Source organism: Mustela nigripes, chromosome 1 (assembly GCF_022355385.1).
Source record: "Mustela nigripes isolate SB6536 chromosome 1, MUSNIG.SB6536, whole genome shotgun sequence".
In the NCBI taxonomy this organism is placed as follows: Eukaryota; Metazoa; Chordata; class Mammalia; order Carnivora; family Mustelidae; genus Mustela; species Mustela nigripes.
In genome coordinates, this window is record NC_081557.1 from 179,561,169 (window position 1) to 179,582,397 (window position 21,229).

Genomic DNA, 21,229 nt, shown 5'->3' on the forward strand with positions numbered 1-21,229 from the left:
CCCCTTTCTCTCTGCCTGCCTCTCTGCCTACTTGTGATCTCCCTCTCTGTCAAATAAACAAATAAAATCTTTAAAAAAGAAAAAAGAACACTTTCAGATTTGGATTCATTTGTCCAAGCAACACTTATTTATTTTTGTCAGAAAACTGCACTGTATCTTACAGAAGAAAAATAAAATGATCATGAATCCCAGCAATTAAAATGAGACTTTGGAGAAAAATACTTTGAACTTAACCAGTAAGTTCCCGTAATTTCATTCATCTATATGTTTGATTTGAAGTTTGATTTTAAGAAAACTGAAGGAGAGCATCTATTACCTTTTTGCTCCAAATGCCAAAGATGCTGAGAAACACCTAAATTTAATGCCAGGTGAGCAGAGTTTCCATTTCCATTTCTTCTATACCACTGAGGGCACTTGTTCATGTCTGAGGGTAAAAAAAAAACACACAAAACTGTATGCATAAATTTTCCCTTTACCCAATTAAATTTTCATTTTTTATACTCACAGTTCTCTAATTCCAGTGTTTGGTGGAGAAGTCAGTCAAAAAGCCTCCAGCCTAAGAATATTGGATTTGTCAATCCATTTGTAGGGGGCATCTTAATTTTCTCTGCCATTTCTTTTTTCTCTAACAACTTCTCATATCACTATTTCAAAGACATACTTTCAGAGGAACAAAACAAAATTAACTCATACACCTCTTACTCCTTGAATATTTATTATTTTCTTCAACCTCTTGAAATCCAAGGATCAGATATAATGGAGAAATAGCATACTGAGATGGAAGGGAATATATTCTGAGTTCTTTATGAAGCCTGTTTTCACACAATTTGAGAACAGAATCACCCACTTTATTCTCACAATGAATCTGTCTGGTACTACATGGCATGAGGCCAAACTATAAAACGATGTTTTAATGTTGCAAGCAAGTTCAAAGAAACACCTTAATGAAGTTTGGTCCTGCCTGAATATTAAGAATAGCTTCGAAGACTCAACAGAGCATGTTCTACAATCTGATGATTACTTGTATTTCCCCATATAAGGTGGAACAAAACAACAGTTATTTCAACAGTGTATGCTAAACCTATAGATACGAATACGTTTATACTGCCAGTCATCACCCTAGGCTTGTAATTAACTCTGCAAACATTATGCCTCGCACCTAAGAATTTAAACTAGTTGCACAAAGAGAAAAAACTATTTTTTGAGGACAAAGCATTTGAAATTACACAGAACTGATAGAAAATAATGAGTAGAGGAATTCTTTGGCTCAAGAATAAAAAACATTTAATGACAGGATAAAATAAAATGATTTCCTTTATTGGGGACAGTGTAAAACATTACCTACTAGGCTAAGAAAAATTTTTTTTTCTCTTCCTTAGTGTATTTTAAATGACCACAGTTGTGCAGACCCTGGCCCTAGGGCAGTGGAAAACACAAAATGAACCAGTAAGGGAGGCAGCCCTCAAGGACATAAGAGCATTGCAGCCATTTACCTGTTTCCAAATTTTGCTATTTTACTTTAAAAAAAATTTTTTTTATTTGGTAATTTACTTAATTTTTTTTTTTTTAAAGATTTTATTTATTTATTTGACAGAGATCACAAGTAGGCAGAGTCAGGCAGAGAGAGGAGGAAGCAGGCTCTCCGCTGAGCCGAGAGCCCGATGTGGGACTCGATCCCAGGATCCTGGGATCATGACCTGAGCCGAAGGCAGAGGCTTTAACCCACTGAGCCACCCAGGCGCCCCGGTAATTTACTTAATTGATTGTATGGAGAACCAATTAAAATACTGACTCTTATATATTTATTATGATTAACATAAAAACAGATACTGTTTTTGAAAACCAAATAATTTATATAATAGTAAGTGTTCAGAGGCACCTCGGTGGCTCAGTCAGTTAAGCATCTGACTCTTGATTTCAGCTCAGGTCATGATCTCAGGGTCCTGGGATCAAACCCCATATTAGGCTCTGCACTCAGTAGGGAGTCTGCTTGAGGATTCTTTCTCTTCTCCCTCCCTTTGCTCCTCCCTGTCACTTGGACATACATTCTCTTTCTAAAGTAAATGAACCTTTAATAATAATAATAATAATAAATGCTCATTCTTACAGACCACATAAGACTACCAGTGTTCTCAATAATGTTCTAAACCAGAGGGTTTTAAAGTGTGGTCTCAGGTAAATAGCATCTGTATCATGTATGAACTTGTTAAAAATGCAAATTCTCAGGCCCCACCCACCTCTACTAAATCAGAACCTGAGAATGGGGCCCAGCAACCTGTGATGTAGTAAGCCCTCCAGAGGATTCTGATATAAACTTAAGTTTGAGAACCACTGTTCCAACCTAGTCTATGAAGCTTTAAAGCAATGTTATAGAAAATGAAATCTTCATCCCACTAACTCAACCTTATATACTTTTCAGAGGCAATGTTTGCAACGAGACTTGGAAGCCAGTAAAAGTGATTTTTCTGTGGTTTTCAAGAAGCCAAATACCTGATTCCAGTTTGCTTCCTCCTCACCAATCATTTTGCTGAGATTTTTGGTTTTGATCTATTTTTACTTTAATATCTCTTAAGACAGTAGAACTGGGGTACACTTCCTTGAGCTGAGTTAGCAGTTCCCAGCTAGAAACATGTTTTCTTTGAAATCTTCACTCCATTATCTTCAGCTTAACAGTGTCACTAATTACTACACTATAAATTCAAGCTGAATATTTTTCAAGAGAAGTAATACACTTACTAGCTATTTCAGACCAGAAGTACTGATGTGTTCTTTATAAACCCCTACATCTTTAGAAACTAGTTAGAATAATATATTGCTTTAATTTAGACATTGAAAAATAGAAGATAACTCTGAAAATAGAAATGACCTTTCCCAAAATTCTTTTATAACCATCACCCTCCACATAGAAGCATTTAAATGAAGGCCAAAGACCTATCAAAATACACAAATAATTTTTAACCTATTAAAATTTTTAGAATCTTTACATCACTGTGATTCAAAGCCTTATTTCAAAGTCACTAAATACAATAATTATTTCAATTTACAAAAGTATTTAGATTTGTTCTTTTTCTCTTCTTAATGGTTTCTTAAGATACATAATTTACAGACTCTTCCTTTTGCATTTGAAGCTATGCATCTAACAAAAAATATGTCACATTGTCTCAAAGCTTCTCAGAGGCTGCTAGAAGCCTGAACCTCCTTTTTTTTTTTTTTTCTTTTTAGGTTCCCAGTATGTATGTAAATAGTAATAATAGGTAATAAGCTAAAGGTGGTTACAAAAACTGTGGTATATCCTTAAAGTATAAACTAGCACATTTGTCACATTCAAAAATACAGTATCACCTCATTTGGAGATAATTTAACTTGAGATGCTTCAGAAATGTGAGGCCCTGGACTACATTGTTTTCTTCACCTCTGCCTCACCCACTGTCACAGGTTCTTGATTGTCTATAACTCTTGTTACACTAAATGGAATACCAATCTGGAGGAAAAACTGTTCCCTGGCCTTAATATTCTTGGGTTAGAGAAAGAAGATAGGAAGGAAAGGCTAGAGGGGCAATGGTTGACAGAGCTATCTGTTCTATCTTTACCTGTCTGCTGGGCAAGTAAATAGAAAGGGATATAGGTGGCATATCGATCTGCTAAAACACTGACCTAAATTTTCCAGGTGCACAGATAGAAATTTCTGAAATAGGGCTATGGGATCTATCTCCTAGGAAAAGTTGGCACTTTTAGATGGATGGCTGGAAGTACCCGTCATCCACGAACTGGAAGTAGCAGTTCTTCCCAAAGCGTCAGGAAATTCAATTGTGCCTCTGTCACATCCAGCTAAAGAAAATGCCAGAATACAGTCATTAAAAATACTGAGTATCTTATTCTGTAAAAGAGGCTTTCTGTTTTTTGGTTTGTTTATTTTTGTACGTGGAAGATAGAAGAAGAAAGAAGTGAATGCCATTCAGCATGTATGGACTCATGAATCTTGTCTGTTTCCTAAAATCTTGTAGAAGAGTATGGCCTCCTATTTCCGCATGAGTACCCTGAAGGGCAGAGAAGTTTCCTGCTTTGTTTTTCTTTTTAAAATATTACCATCCTCCCACAGACATGTCATAAATGTTCTATTTTTTTTTTATGATTGAAATGATGAATGTATGATACGGACAACATATCATATGGATAACAGAGCAGGCTCTCTTGAAAGGAGTGTAAAACAATAAACCCAGGTTCTTAAAATTGCTGAATGGCACCAAGCAGGGGCAAGGGGCACCAACTAAAAAAATAAATAAATAAACTAATTTAGTACATGTCATTTGGCCAGAGCTTTTTACCATCTTGACATTTTTGTAGTCTTCCAAAAGAAGTAATAGGTTCAGACACTTCTATAACCTCCATCATGTAGAGCAAAAAGAATATGCAACTTTCCCAGCTTTTTAAAATTCCAAACTAACTCTTTCAGGACACTGGGATCTAATCAAAGGTCTTGCTCTACAATATCCAAATTCCCTCAAAAAGTTAATAAATGGTCAAAGTGTTTAATTCCTGTATCATTTATTTGGGTCTTTCAATTCCAATGGACAAAAATTTCAACTCAAGGTGCTTCAAAGCAAACTACTGATTCATATTTGAATACTGAAAAACAAGGTAAGATCTTGTTTCAGCCATAGCTGGACTCTGAGCTCAAATATTCCCCATCTGTGGTTTAACTTTCCTCCAACTCCCAGGCATGCCTCCCTGAGTATTAGCTTCATTCTCAAACTTCATATGCTGATACAAGAAGTTCCAACCTCACACATCATTCTGCAAAGACTGCATAGAAAAGAGTCTACTTCCTTACGTCGGGGGTGGGAGGTGGTGGCCAAAAAAAAAAAAAAAAAAAAAAAAAAAAAAAAAAAATCCTAGGACGGTGGCTTTTTGTCTCTGATTGGCCAGGTTCGGTCACATACTTTTCTGTAAACTAATCCCAGCTACCACCGGGAGTACACAACACCTCCAATGGTGAGACTTGAGTCTTGGGTCACTCAGTGAGTGAGAGTAGCTATTGATCTGAAGCAAATGGGCTAAAGGGTGAGGCTGTGTTGTTGGAACCTCCAAAATCACAGGTGTACTGCTTCCATAAACAGGTGTGAGTAGTTGGGACAAAAGACCACAGACAGCCCCTACAAGTTATCGTTAGAAGCCCCAACCTCCCCGACTTGTTAAACTCTCACATATGCTATGTTAGTGGATCAAAATATGATTTTTAAAAAAACCATTCGATTCTCGACTTAAGTTTTGAAGGAGTGCAACCTCACACCTTGTATCCAAAATGTCGCTTCCACCGTTGGTCTTCCACTTGTCTTCAGGAACTGGAGCACTTGGTCTCTGGGAAAGCCGGCAAACAGAGGCACCAACTCTGGTTCACAACCCGGAAGCCGCCCGCCACTTGCTGCCAGGTCCTGTCACCACGACCACCAGCAAGAGCAAGACCAGAGGGAACGATGCAGCCACTTCCCAGGCGGCCCCCACCTTCTGCTAGCAGCGGCCGTCGGAACGCGCCCTCCGGGGCGGGACGCCTGGGGTCACCAGGCAGAGGCCGGGGCTGGCGGATCCTCAGGGTAGACCCTGGCTTGCCGCGAGCCGGGCGGATGGCAGCTCCTCCAGACCCCTGCTCCCGCCCCCCTCCCCACCCCTTCCCCAGCCGGGAGCGCGCGCGGGCCGGGAGCGGGGAGGCGGCGGGAGGGCGGCGGCGGCGGCGCGGCCGGGCGGGTCCCGGGGACGCGGTGCGCGTCGGAGCGAGCGCACGAGTCCCCGGCGCGCCCGCCGCGCTCGCCCCGCAGCCGCTGCCAGCCGGGCGCCGCCCGCGCTCTGGACCAGCCCCGGTAGCCCACCGAAGGCGTCCGCGGGGTCCCGAGGCGGGAGAGGAAGGGCCGTCCGCCTCGTCCCCGCCTGGCTCCCAGCACTGAGTCCCCTCCATACGCCACCCGGACTGCGGGGCTGCCCCCGGGAGTCGCTGAGGCCGAGCACCCCGGGAAGGAGGATCCCACGGACGCCTGCAGCCCGAGGTAATCACCGTGGAAGACGGACGGGGCCGGTCCTCGCCCAGGAGCCCGACCCCGGGGGCTCGGAAGGCGGACTCCAGAATGCGCACTCTCGATCAGGACAAGTTTCTCGCGGTTTGAAGGGGTCCTGAAACCGTCACTAGTTATTATTTAATTAGCCTTTCCTCTTGTGTTTTAAATAAGTTTATTTAGACAGTGGAAAAAATAGCCTCCCGGATGACTGTAGGTTTATAAATATAATCCCGAAAGTTTTGCATGGTGTGGTTATTTGCTTATGCATATTTATTAACCTTTAACTCTGCAGCTAGGCAGAAAATTGACATTTAAAATATTCTTTGAGGAACATTACAAGTTCGCTGTTGCGTTCAGGCATCGTGTTATTTATCAGTTTAGTTAGCATCTGTCTTCCCGAAGTGGTACCAAAGCCTGTCCCTTGGCGACGGGTCTTGCATGTGACACTCTTGCCCTCTAGTGCCTCACCAGCTTGGTAGCAGTTTGATGGCTAATATTAATAAGATGTTACATAACACAAGGGTACTGGGCCAGAACTGGTATTGCTGCCGCTCGTGAAGCCAAAAAGCCTGAGCCGGTGGCAGTGGATGCTGCTGTTTGAGTTTCTTTTATATCTGTTGAAAGTTTCTCAAGCATTTTCGGTGCTTCCAACTTTAATTCCAGGTAAGTACATCTGTTTATTTACACTATCCATTAATGCTCACCCATAAATGTAAGAAGGGCTTTTTAGGTAGAGATGGTAACTTTGTTTTCAATGAATCTAAGAATTTCAGGATTGAACAAGTGCCTCATTTTATTCTTGTAGAAGAAATAGAGCATTTTAATTAAATTAAGTGAGACACAAATATCATTCTGGGGTAATTTTAATTTTCTCTTAAATAAAATTGAAGTATTAAGGAGATGATCCCTTATAATTGTTTAAGATCTCCACCAACAAGTTGTAATTATTCTGCATCAGATTTGTTAAACAGAACACATGTGTATTGCTTGATGGACTAGAAACTTGTAAGCAACATTAGAGATTTAAACTAAAACTACCTGTCTGTATATACAGTAATGATCCTCAACAAGTCTTTCTATTTGATGCAATTCATTTTATAAACATTATTTAAAATTACACAGTTAATAAAATTACATGCAACTGGAAAGAAATAATCAGCCTATGTATTGAATATAGAAGTCTTAAATTAAAAGAAAATACATGTATCTTCCATTTAATATAACCACATTTTTTCCTCAAAAGAACGAAGTGACCATTGTTTAAAAGCTTTACCTAGATCATCTTCCAACTAGCTCTTCTATTATCTGGAAACTATTGAAGCTTCAAACTCATTTAAAGTTGAAATTTAATTCCTATTCTTTATAAACACATTGAAGTACAGCAACATATGTAATCTGGGAAGAGTTTTAAGAAAATCACTCCTAAGTATATGTAAACACTACGTCTTCACATTAGATTAAAATAGAAATCAAGTATTCAGATACATGTGAAACTCATCTTTAACCCACTTTTTCTTTGTCCTTAGAAAATACCATATTATCAACTATTGAACAATGCTCTTCACCACAGAGCAGAATGATATGGAGGACAAACTCTCAAACATCTGATAGTCGGCTAGAGGGCATTTTTCCCTTTTCCTTCAGCTGTACTTCCTATTAATATTGTATTTGAGAAGGAGATTTCAAAAATAAATTTGAAAGAGACTCTTTTGAAAAATAGTACTGAACATATCAAGAGGTTTGCCCTAACAGAAGCTCTTTTTTTCTTTCTCAGTTAACACAGTATCTACCAGCTCTCATATTTTTATTGTTTTTCTTTATAGTTCCTAATGGTAAAATGGAAGGCTTCTCTCCTTGTATAAGTAAATATTACTATTAAACTGGTCACATGAGTTAATTTCTTCATAGTTTTTAGAATAAAAGATTCTTAGGTTACTAAAGTGTTTCAGATAAAACAAAACTTTTATCTCTTTCTAGAAAGATTTGTTATAGTTGAATTATGGTATACCTTCTCTTTCAGTACATTTTCTTGATGAAACTATTATTTCTGAAGATCACAGCAAGTTATTAGAGTAATTTGTGATGTAACTGAAAGGCTTATTGAAAAAAATATAGAGTACAAGAGATAATTAGGCAGTAAGTTTCATTTTTCTGGACCATATAGAATATATAATCACACATAATCAGTTCAATACTGAAAGAGTTGTTATGAGCTAAAATTTAAATAATCATGGTCAACTTGCTGTTTCAGAATTTTAAAACCATAAAGAAATTACAATTTTTTCTTTCAATTCAGGGAATCCTGCATGACTTCCTTGAAACCTGACTGAGTCTCAGTTGTTCTTTAGTGATTAGTGCCAACTTTTAAACTTACGTATGTATTTTTGAGGTATGAAATATCTCCAAAGAAAACTGTATTTACTTTGTGATTTATATGCACTATAAAAACAGAGAAATAGAATTGGTGATAAAAACACTATTCTCAACTAAATGAATGTCTTGGATTTATAATTGCTTAACAGTTTAGACAATAGGGAAAAACAGTGGAATTTTGCTTTTCCTGAGGTGCGGCTATTGAAGATAAGCATCACACTGCCATGCATGAACTCCAAACACCTGTCCAGTTTAGAGGATGCTGCCAGGCCACGAAAGCAACAGCTTACATTATAATGATAATTAGTATGAACAGCGCTCAAAATTGTTTTATAACTGAATTTTTTCTTAGAGTACCCAATAATTGGTTGTAGAAAACCAATTGGGTTTTTTGTCTGTTTGCTTGTTTTTAATAAAAACTATATTTTTAGGTTCTGGGATGTCACAGTGACCTTTACATTACTCTAAACATTCTTCATCAATTTTCTGTAAGTTGTGTAACTAGAAAAAAATTTTCAGCCTTTTCTTTTTTCTTTTTCTTTTTTTTTTTAAATTCAGGCTTTTCTACAGTTAATGTGTATAACAAATTTTTTTCACAAAAACTCCTAAAAATTACTGAGGGATATAACTCTTGATTACTATTGCCAAGCATGAGCTTAAAAAATCAAGCATTAAAGTCTCATACTAAACATTATAGCATTTCAGTGATGGGTATCCATTTTACATACACTTCATTTTTAATTCTTTTCTTTGTTTATAATGTTTGAGGATAACATAAAGCAAGATATGGATTCTAGGCCTTGTTCTTCCCTGAGAGACATACTCTCGGACAACTCCCTTTCTGGCTCTGGGCCTCGATCCCTTACCTGGACAGTGACAGTCTCAGAGATCCTTTCCTATCTTCTTTGTTGCTCAACACTATAGAAATCGTTCTGAAAGACAGGACAAATGGACATGAAAAAAAAAATAGAATAATGCAAGACTTGTTGATTAGTACTGTTGTCTAAATATTTAGTAATAGACATTAAAGTTTTCAAAATAACAGTTAACCCTCATAAAGTGGTTACTTTGTCCAGGCACTGTTCTAAGTACACATATATTAATTTTTAGTTCATGTAATCTTCAAAAAGATTATCTGAGGTAGATGCTCTAATTATTTTCATTTCACAAATGAGGAAATTGAGACCTTGAGGGGTTACTTACCTTTCTAAGATCATATACTTGCAAATCGTAAAGATGGGGTTCAATTGGAGTCTGGTTCTAACACACATGCCCTGAACCACCATATTACATTGTCTCTCTATAGGTTTTCAAGTATCTGTGCTTGATATGCCTCCTCATAGAGTGGCAGTTGTCCTCCAGGCAATTCGTGTACCACTTCAATCATTTCCACCACTTCTACCCTTATGTACTGCTACATATGAAATGATCATTTATTCATTCAAGAGATATTTACTCAGCACCTATTATTGTGTCAGGCTTAAACCAGTGCCCAAGACCATTACATGTGGTACCTTCTCCAAGCAAGTGTATACAGTCCAGTTTAGGTGATTTCTTTCCTCTCCCATGATAGCCCAATTGGGTTGAGTGTCACTTGCTCAAAAAGATGCCTAAGGTAACAGAGGAAGAATATGTCTGACGACTTTGTTGATGCATCCATAGGAGAGTAATAGAGCAAGACCTCAGACTCCCTAAGACTCCCTATCATATTTCTTCATTGCTCTTCTCTGCTCTTTGGACATTATCCTCACTGCAGATTGACTGCCTCTGCTTCTCTGGTTCATATAATCTTCCCTAAAACATAGCCAAAACTGATCTGTAACATTACATCGTATGATCTAGGCAAACAAGGAGAGATTAGGTTAATACTTCTGTTCCCATGACTCCGAAGAAGAATAAAAACAACAAAGGTTATATTAGATCCTGAAAGCTGCATTAGCAGTCGTCACAATGCCCTGCTATTCAGCAGGCATGGATGCATACGTTGTAGCTCAGTTTAAGGGGATTTGGGAGACATTTTCTCCTCTAAGTCAGAACGGACACTTTCTCTTTTAAGGCAGAACAAAGAGCAAGCAGTAGTGGGGTAGTTTTCTTGTCTTGCCTCATGGGCTGGCATAAGACTGAGAGAGGTGAAAAATATTTTTTTTTCTTTGATAATTTTTAAATTCAAAGAATGAGGGAAAATTGCAATAGAAAGGCATTTTTCCTTGTAATGTATCAAACAAAGCCTGTGCCACCAAGTGCAGCTATTTGCCTATCCATCCCAAAGGAAAACCACAGTTCTAGGGTTGGAGTAGTGTTCTTGGTCATACTCCATGCAAATCAGCATCTGACTTCCCCACCACATCAGGGTTCAATTAACATGACACAGTTTCACACATTCCTTCCCAGAGAAGAATGTGTTCTTAGTCAATTTTTAATACTACTAAATTACTTTTAGCAAATTCATGTAATGTATTTGAAGCCTCCCAAAGCATTTTCAACACTATAAAATACAGTTAATTTTGTGAAAGGGGAATGTTGTCAAGATCTTTTAAATATCTTTCATTTATGTTAGAACCTGAAGTTCTTTAGTTATTAATACTCATTTTCCAGATGGCAATCTTTTTTTCAACATTTCTTGTACTGCCAACTTCAACGTGATTCTATTGCATTTAGAAATTGATTTTTACTTTGGGATGATGGTGGGTGTTAGTGGAAGAGAAAAGATAGGTTACAGTGACAAGTAGGTGCTGCCCCTTGCAGATATCAAAATACTTTGCAAAATGTATGTTTGTATATATTCAATTCTCTCTATATACAGAATGGCTATGATTCGAAAATATAATTTCTCCCTCTGCCTTTTGTTAATGGTATATAATTAAATAACAGCTAATGCTTCCTTGGTAAAAAACAGATGTTTTCCTTTTTAAAAAACAGATGCATTACAAAGCAACTCTAGCCATGCCAATTTCTGAAAAATATCAGAATGGGAAAAGTAGGTGTTTGAGTAAGATTCAGTGACAGGTAACTTCTGCATGTGTCTGACTTATGACTGTGGTCAAGGTGGTCACTGCCATTCACAGTGTTCATCTTATCACCCTGACTATTTGAGGCCAATGTGACTGGTGGAGGTATGCATTTACAGAAGACAGTTTGACTTAATGACTGCCCTCATTTGTGAAGATAGCTGCTATTTGTAAAAGTTAGTACAGGCTCTCTTTCCATTCATTTAACAAGTATTCATCAAGATGTCCTTACGTCAAGCACTGTATTGGTATCTAGAATATATAGGTGAATGGGTACTGACAGATGCTTGCAATCTCTGGAGAAATATTACACAAAAAGCCGCATGGCTAATTATCCCTATGGAATGTGCTGCGGAGGTAAAGTAGATGGCGATGTGAGAGTGTAAAGAGGGACACCCAACAGATTTGGGAATCAAGGAGGCTTTTGTGAGGCAGGAACATTTATGCGAGGAACCGCAGGATTCAGAGGATGAAGCCAGATGAAGACTTGGGAGAAAACTTCCAGATGAAGTTTGGAAGTCCTTCCAAAGAGGACAGCATGTGAGAAGACCCTTAGTCAGAAAAGAGGTGGTTGCTTTTTGGGAATGGAAAGAAGATTCATTTACCTGGAATTTAGAGAGGAGCACACCATTGCATCAGTCCTGAGGTGTAAGAGTAGGAATTGTTCCTCATAGTGTCTTCTAGGGCATATAAAGGAATTTTAATCAATAAGTGAAATAGGCAGCCACTGGGACACATTTTCTGCTGGGAAGAAACAATTCGATTTGCACTTTGATGCTAGACTGAGAAAAGTATAAAGAGAGCCCAGAGTGTTCATGAGGAGGCTAGTGGTGCAGTAGTTCAAGTGAGAGGGACGTTGCCTAGGAAAGAGCTGTATACTGGAGAGGTGAGGTGAGTTTTGGGAAATGGAAATGAGAGGGCTTGGGTTTATTTAGATAAGCAGAGGTAAGAGGAAAAGCAGGTGTCAAGGATGAGCCACTACACGGTCTGTGGGAAGCTGAAGATGGTTTTAGAGTGTAAATCATACATTCCATTTTAGACAGGTTGAGTTTTCTTGTGACATGAATCCCATGGAGCTGACCAGTGGCTGGTATATAATAAGAAGAATACAGTTACTGTGAGTTATTGTTATTATATCAAGTTGATAGTTCAATTTGCAATCCTAGAGCTCAGAAGAAGGAGGTTGGACTTACAAATAAACATTTGGCATTTACTGGAGCATAGATGGTAGGGAAAGCCAATGAGTATGTGAGCTTATCTGGAGTAATGGGGAGGAATGAGAAGAAGCCCAAGGATGGACGTGATGCTGGGTTATGCCTCTGATTGAGTCTCTTCCTCTGCTCTGAATTTAGCTTCTTGCATCAAAGGGGGACTTCCTGTTCTTCCCACAACTCTGCTTGCACTGGAATGCTTGAAGCTGTCCCTTTAAAGCCCTTAGTGAATTTTTATTGTCCATCTTCAGGATATTTCTCATTTCCCGTGTTATTGATATCATTGTCATCATCATCACCATCTTCACCATCCTACTCCTCATCATCATCACAGGTAACATTTAGTATATTCATTCTATGTGCCAGACACTTTCTAAGAGCTTTTTATAGTTGACCTCATACTCCTCATAAAAACCCTACTAATAGGTACCACAACTATCTCCATTTTCATATGCAGAAACTGCAGCATCTAAAGATAATAGCTACCCACTGCCCATTTCCTACATAGTCCTAACCTGAAAAGTGTTGCAGTTGCTTTCTTGGGCATATGGTATCTTCAGTGCAGCCTGTGGAGCTCCAAATTCTGTTCAGCCACTATGAGGTGTTACTTAGCTATCGGCAATTACTTAGCTTTTGAAAGGCCCAGCACCATGTCAGCATGTAGTAGGTGTCCACTAACTTAGCTGTGTTGCTGTTGTTATTACTGTACCTTTCCCTACGATGTTATTTCCTTCGGCATGCCTGATAGGAAATCCTGGTGACGTGGGGATGTTTATAACCAGTCCAACCTTGAAATTTTCCTGTATCTACTCCAGCTCTCCCAAAATGCCTGCCTAAATGATTTATTGATTTTCTAATTTAACTTACACTTCCTTGGTTATTCAGCATATTACTCATCATAGGTCTCCTAATGCAAGCACACCTGTCAGCTCTCTGCTTGTAGTAAAGACGATCGTGTCCATGGAAACTCACTGACATGCAGGCTGGTGTGCCTGTTCTTTAGTCATTCAGAGAATTCTTCAGATCATATAAAAATTCATGATTTTCAGTGTATTTTTGTGAGAGCACTTCGAGAATGCAACCACTGGGTGCCTGGGTGGCTCAGTTGGTTGGGTGTCTGCCTCCAGCTCAGGTCATGATCCTGGATTCCTGGGATGGAGTCCTGCATCAGGCTCCCTGCTGGGTAGGAAGCCTGCTTCTCCTTCTCCCTCTGCCTGTCATTCCCCCTCCTTGTGCATGCTCTCTCTCTCTCTCACTCAAAATAAATAAAATCTTTTTTAAAAAATACAATAATCACTATACTGAAGTGTTTGCCTGTTGCTCTCATTGGCCTTTAAAAATGTCATTATCCTGTTTCTTGTTTGAAAGATTACTGGGAATGACACAAACCCTATACCCTTGGAAATTACAGTCTAACAAGAAAGAGAGACATTAAACAAATAATGTTGCTAATAATATTTAGTAAGAGTTGTGATAAAAGCCTGAAATAAAATGTAATTATAATCAGATTACATCATCTGAGGACCTGGTCTAAAGGGGGAGGAGTAAACTTGGTCAGAAAAGTATTTCCTGAGGAACTGAGTTTGTGCAGCATATCCACATTCACCTATGACCCATTAATTTCAAATGTTTCCTTATCCCCTCTGTCAACATCCACCTATTTTACAGAACATTGTGATCTTGCTATCTCCCTGAGCATCATATAGTCACCTGTCTACACCTTAGGTGAACATGATTAGCTCAAGCCAATTTCCACTCTAAGTTTGTATATTTCTAATACTGGCACTTTTATTCTTCTAGTCACCAAGCATAATTTATCGGTAATCATTTCCTTTCTGTCTTTCTCCTGTCTCTCTTCATTTTCATTCTCCCTGATAACCACCTTAGTCTGGACCCCCACGATCCCCCACCTAGATGGCACAGCAGCTCCTTCAGTGGGACTGACCTGACTGTACCTGCTTCTTCACTCTGTACAATGGAGCATATACTCTTTCTGTTCATGTGATTGCTGTTTGCCCATTCTGGATGCCGCTGCTACACTCATCACCTGTAAATGTGATTATTTTTATTGTCTCTCTTCTGTTCAGATTCATCTAGTGCTGTCTGTTTCCAACTCCACACTTTTGTGCTTCACAGTCACTTCCAAGGACATACATTAATCTGCAGGACTCCTTGAATGAAATATTAGTTGCATTTTCAACTTAACACATAGTATCAGTTTAGTCTCACTCTTCAGATAAACATATGGTAACCATTTCATTTCTTCAGCCTTGCCAGGTATTTTAAGTAAGCTCTTCCCGGATCCTATGTGGGACTTGAACTCATAACCCCAAGATCAAGTAACATGCTCTCCGCCCACTGAGCCAGCCAGGGACCCCCCCCCAACCCTTGCCAGGTGCTTTTACCTAACATGTTCATCTCACCCTCATATCCAAATCTTGCCCATCATGCCATGTCCTCCAGCACCATGTCTGCAGAAACTGCTTTCCTAAATGTCATTAATCTTTAATTAATAATATTTGTTTTGAAACTTTTAACAAATCTAGTCTGTACAGCCTTAACCACTACCTCTCATGTACAACATAGTGTTGACTGTTGTTTCACAAGTCATTTCCCACAACAGAGACCATGCTTCCACAGACCAGAATCACTCTTAATATTATCTCTGTGGTGTCCCCTGCACCTAAGCCCAAACTAGGTGTTCAACGAATACCTGATGACCAATGGCAGGGTGATTAATTGATAGGTATCTTTGGGCGGGTGAAGATACAATATCTACCATAGTGGCTTCCTTTATCCTATGTCAGGATAGTATGATTATATTTTCTTAGAATTAAATAAAACAGAGACTTAAATCCAGCTAATGTATAGATAATTGTATGTATAAATAATTATACATGTATAGATAATTATAATCATATTAATAGTGATGTGTAACATTAAAAATAAGTTATGAAATCAGAATAAAGTAGAATTGCCAAATTAGCCTGTAAGGTTAATAGGCCATTGTATTTGACCAATTCCAGGAACAGTCCCTGGGTGCTTATTCTGTCACTGGCCCTAGGGGCTCAAGGAATAGAGACCTTATCTCTACCCTCTTATAGTGTTTCTCAGTTGGATAAGAGAGACTGACAGACTGACAATAAACAAAATTTTAATTACAATAGTTTCAAGAATTACAAAGAAGATAACATTTCTACAACAGCACGTGTCACTACTGGTCTGACCACGTTTGGAAGGTCAGCTACATCTGAGAATGTTTCACAGGGGAACTGTGTAGAGGAGCTTCATTTTCCACATGTTCCTGTCTTCTTAGTGATTCCCCCACCCCCCCACCCCCCCAGTGAAGGGCTCAGGAGAAGTTGCTAGAGCACCATCCCACGCAGGAGGGACAGCAACAGTTCACTGCATTCTGGGATTTTCAAAGCCAATAGACATAGAGAGAATGGGAAGTAGTTGGGGTGGATGAGGTTGCAGTAGGAACAGTAACTTTTGAGAGTCTATACCAGGGACCAAATTTGGTCACAGTGAAGTGTGGGGTCAAAAAAGGCTTACAGAAGACTTGGAGAGGGGAGCGCCTAGGTGGCTCAGTGGGTTAAAGCCTCTGCCTTCGGCTCAGGTCATGATCTCAGGGTCCTGGGATCGAGCCCCACATCGGGCTCTCTGCTCAGCAGGGAGCCCCTGCTTTCCCCTCTCCCTCTGTCTGCCTCTCTGCCTACTCATCATCTCTCTCTCTGTCAAATAAATAAATAAAATCTTAAAAAAAAAAAAAAAGGAAAAAGAAGAAGAAGAAGACTTGGAGAATCTTAATGTGTCCATTTCACTATCTTAAACCAAATCCTACCCTTAGAGACATACATGGGAATTCCCTTAGCATCAAGAGGAAACTTGAAGAGTTTAATATAAAAGAGAGGTCTTTCAGTATTTTATACCAGGTAATGGAGAAGGTAGCTTTAATAGGTCCCTAATATCCATCCTATATAGTGAGAACAAGTCCTCCTCACCACTTTGCCTCATCACAGATAAGATTAGTATGAGTTACATGCCATTCACTTCTGACAACAAGAATAAACTATGAAACGCTGCTATCTGAAATGCAAAATATAGTAATACATTTTGTATCCAGTCAAAAACACCTCAGAGCTAAAATTGAAACAGGCATAGAAAGATATGAGATTTTATATCCCACTATTATACTCCAGAATATTATGTTATTCATAAACATGTACATAACTTTTAAATTGTAATTACTTTCCAAAACGAAATAACTACAATTTCAGTGGAAACTCTGTGTTGTCCTGGTAATTTTGATTTGCTTGCCTCTTCCCACATTCCTCCTGACTTATGACCAAGATCATTAACAGTTTATGACTTGATTGTGAGAAACGAGCCTGTACCAGTTTGCCAGCCTTTACTTTCTAACAGCTCTAGAATACCCTCCATGTTATTGGTTAGTTCATTTTCCTGAAAAATCTCATCCTTACCATGTTATTCCTCAAAGTGGGAAAGTAGAATGGCTCCCGATGAGTTTTCTCAACCATGAACTTGTATGCTATCAAGTCTCCCCATAATCTAAGGTACCCATACTCTGTAAAATTTATTTTTGGGGGGGAGGGACTTCATACCTTTGTCTTCCATTCTTTGTCAGAGTGTTCCTTGCCCAATATTGTGCTCACTCCTGTGTCTATAAATCCCCTCCATCTCACATGCCTACTTACATTAACCTCACCTTCAAGGCTCTACCCAAATCATACATCATTTCAGCCTTCCCCACTTGCCATAGTTACTTCTCTCATCCCATCAGAGGCATTTGTCTCTAATCAACAATCATTTATTATTGTCATGCTAGTCACTGTCTTTTTAATTTTGGAAACTTAAGGAAATTCACTCTGTTGATCATTTATATTTTAAATAGAAAGATAGTTATTCCATAAATATTTGAATGAATGATATAGATGCCCTAAATATTTGAATGAATAATTTACAGGATAAATAACCTATCTATAAGTATCCTATTCTGTAAATATCCTGCAGTTATACACCAGAATGTAATTTTTTTAAGATTTTATTTATTTTTTTTTGACAGAGACACAGTGAGTGAGGGAACATGAGCAGGGGGAGTGGGAGAGGGAGAAGCAGACTTCCTGCCAAACAGGGAGCCCAATGTAGGGCTCGATCCTAGGATCCCGGGATCATGACCTGAGCTGAAGGCAGGTATTTAACGACTGAGCCACCCAGGCACCCCTAAGCCAGAATGTATTATTCATAAAGATAAACATATATTATTCCAAATATTGTTCATTGCTTATTTCATAGGTGAATATCACAGAATTTTAGAGCTGAATGTTCTTGGTGATCATTTTCTCTAACCTTACCATTTTACTTAAAAGGTACTGGGGCCAAAGTGACACAATTAATGAGAGGTAGAGGTTCAGTGAACCCTTTCAGCCTGCCTTCTGGACAATAAGAAGACCTTCCTTAATTCTTTTATGGTGCATATTTCCTCAAAAAGTGGCAGCACCATAAGACTCTAATAAATTTCTGCTCTAAGAAGCACTTGGGTTTCTTTCTTATTGTTTTTCAAAAGTTACTAAATTTTTCTAAGATTAGTAAGTCTTGAAAGGGATTTAAAATTATAGCATAACAAGGTGTTTCATGGAGTTTTCGTTATTTTCATTGTTCTTAAAAAACACTTTTATACTACTTTTTTTATACTACTTTTTTTTTTTTTTAAAGATTTTATTTATTTATTTGACAGAGAGATCACAAGCAGGCAGAGAGGCAGGCAGAGAGAGAGGAGGAAGCAGGCTCCCCGCTGAGCAGAGAGCCCGATGCGGGCCTCGATCTCAGGACCCTGAGATCATGACCCGAGCCGAAGGCAGCGGCTTAACCCACTGAGCCACCCAGGCGCCCTATACTACTTTTTCTACTACTTTTTTCATGTAATTACTGTGCTCTTTTCCAAACAGCAGAAACTAGTTTCTTAACTACAGCACCAAATGAAACACGACACTTTTATGAATGTTCAGTACATGTGCATCGTGTATGCATTACATGATAGGGCTGTGCACGGCTCAGGTGACCTCTCTGTGATCTTAGGTATGTTTTATCTACAAAATTTGATGCAAAGCTCAGTCAATAAAAGGAAATTTCTGGTTAGTCCAGTGTATTTTCTATATGAAGGATAGAGAGCCTCTGTTATATGGAGCCCTCTTCCCATTTCTTTCCCTCCCATGTCCTCACCCAGACCAGGCAGGAGGAAAAAGAGGCTTTCGTACAGACTGTACACCCATTCATCTGCCCAACAGGTCGCCACTTGTGCCAATAGGCAGGAAGAAACTGGTTCATTTTAATGCCACAGAATGAATGTTTGATATTCTGTTCTATTTTATTCTACTTTCCAGGCTATATTTTCTGTGAGTCCTGATCAAGTGACACAAATGCGCTGCGATGGTGACATAAACTATCGACTGAGACTGGAAAAGTAGCCAAATACTATATTTTCTTTCCTTCTTTTTCTTCTTCTTCTTCTTCTTCTTTTTTTTTTTTTTTTTATGGTGCTTCTATTGGGAACAGTCTGAGGGAAGTATATGCAACATGAGTTTTATCATGAAGCTTCACAGACACTTTCAAAGGACGGTTATTCTGCTCGCCACATTTTGTATGGTGAGCATTATTATATCTGCATACTACCTGTACAGTGGCTACAAACAGGAAAATGAACCCTCTGAGATGATGTCCGAAGTGGACTGCGGGGATTTCCAGCACCTACCATACAGGCTTATGGAGGTCAAGACAATGAAGCTTTCTGATGCCTCGAGGACAGACCCCACAGTCCTGGTGTTTGTGGAGAGTCAATACTCATCACTTGGTCAAGACATAATTATGATTCTAGAGTCCAGTAGATTTCAGTATCACATTGAAATTGCTCCTGGAAAGGGGGATCTCCCAGCACTTACAGAAAAAACTAAAGGCAAATATGTTCTCATTATTTATGAGAATATATTAAAGTATATAAATATGGACTCTTGGAACCGAAGCCTTTTAGATAAATACTGTGTGGAATATGGTGTGGGTATCATTGGATTCCACAAAACTAGCGAGAAGAGTCTACAGAGCTTTCAGCTGAAAGGTTTCCCTTTCTCCATATATGGAAACATTGCAGTAAAAGATTGTTGTATTAACCCTCATTCTCCATTGCTTCATGTGACCAAATCTTCCAAGCTGGAGAAAGGTTCTTTACCTGGAACAGACTGGACAGTTTTCCAGATTAATCACTCAGCCTACCAACCAGTAATATTTGCCAAAGTAAAGACCCCAGAGAACCTTTCTCCTCCCATCTCTAAAGGTGCTTTTTACGCCACTGTCATACATGACTTGGGGCTTCATGATGGAATTCAGAGAGTTTTTTTTGGCAACAACTTGAACTTTTGGTTGCATAAGCTCATCTTCATAGACGCTGTTTCCTTCTTGTCAGGGAAGAGGCTGACACTGTCCTTGGACAGGTACATTCTTGTGGATATTGATGATATTTTTGTGGGAAAGGAGGGAACAAGAATGAACATCAATGATGTTAAGGTAAGTCCCTTTTTAACTCAAAGTTTCAAAGTTTAGTTCGTCTTTCAGTAGGTTTACCAATGGTCCCAGTTTTTCTGGGCTAAGGGATTTCCTAGGACATGAGATATTCATTTTATCAAAAAATCTCAGGCAAACTGGGATGAGATGGCTTCCCATAGCTATATTTGAAATATAGGGCTATATCTCTCTGAATCAAGAAAAATGAAGACTGTGCTAAAGACTTGAGTGTGGCAGGATCCTGAAATGCTTTTCTATGTATATATACAGCTACAGAGTAGAAATCATCTTGCTTAATTAACTTTCCAGAAACCATCTACCTTAGAAAACTATTACTAATCTAAGACTTCAGTTCATTTAAATATGAAATCAAAGTAAATTTGTTTTAATGAAAATAAATACTCCCACAAATTTTCAAGAATTAAAGATCTCATAAGTAGCAAGTTCAGATATTTTTGGAAGTCAAATGTGCAGCTCATTTTCTCTTATATTTTTTTGAAACTCTTAAAATCAGCACTGCTAAATATGGAAAGTTATGAATATACAAGCATACTTATTCACACACAAACATAAGGATTTAAATTAAGTTTCCAAAATTCATTGAACACTTCTGATACATATATGAAGCCCATCATGCTGTATTAAATGGTATTAGATTTCTCGCTGTATAAAACTGTTGCCCTTAAGTAAAAAACAATTATTTGCAGATAGTTGATTGTTGTGAATGAATTGTATTACATAAACAACTGATTGTTTAATATTAATGAAATTAGAAATTAAAATTATCTACATTTATCTTACTTTTCCATTCAGAATACTATAGGATTTTATCTTTCCTATATTACAGATTGATTTCTCATAAAAGTGAAAAGAGAGATTTTGATACATATTTTTTATTCTGTACAGCTTTAACCTTTTGGTAAAATACAAAGGACTAAATCAGATGGAAAAAATCTTGAAAATTGCATTCTTTTCTATAAAGACTAAGCATCTGGTAAATAATAGTAATGTTAAT

At 38.5% G+C, this 21,229-nt stretch overlaps 1 protein-coding gene across 3 annotated transcripts in view; it reads left to right on the forward strand.

Moving 5' to 3' along the window:
• The first annotated feature begins 5,800 nt into the window (after positions 1-5,800).
• Positions 5,801-21,229, forward strand: part of LOC132002655 (bifunctional heparan sulfate N-deacetylase/N-sulfotransferase 3) — a 175,653-nt gene continuing 160,224 nt past the window's right edge. For 2 of the 3 annotated variants that reach the window (XM_059377783.1, XM_059377788.1), the window contains exons 1-2: positions 5,801-6,038; positions 19,044-20,217. In XM_059377783.1, coding sequence (XP_059233766.1) covers positions 19,237-20,217 — 981 coding nt within the window. In that variant the 5' untranslated portion in view covers positions 5,801-6,038; positions 19,044-19,236. Of the gene's footprint in view, positions 6,039-6,529; positions 6,711-19,043; positions 20,218-21,229 lie in introns of those variants that run through there. The other variant, XM_059377785.1, reaches the window with a different exon arrangement.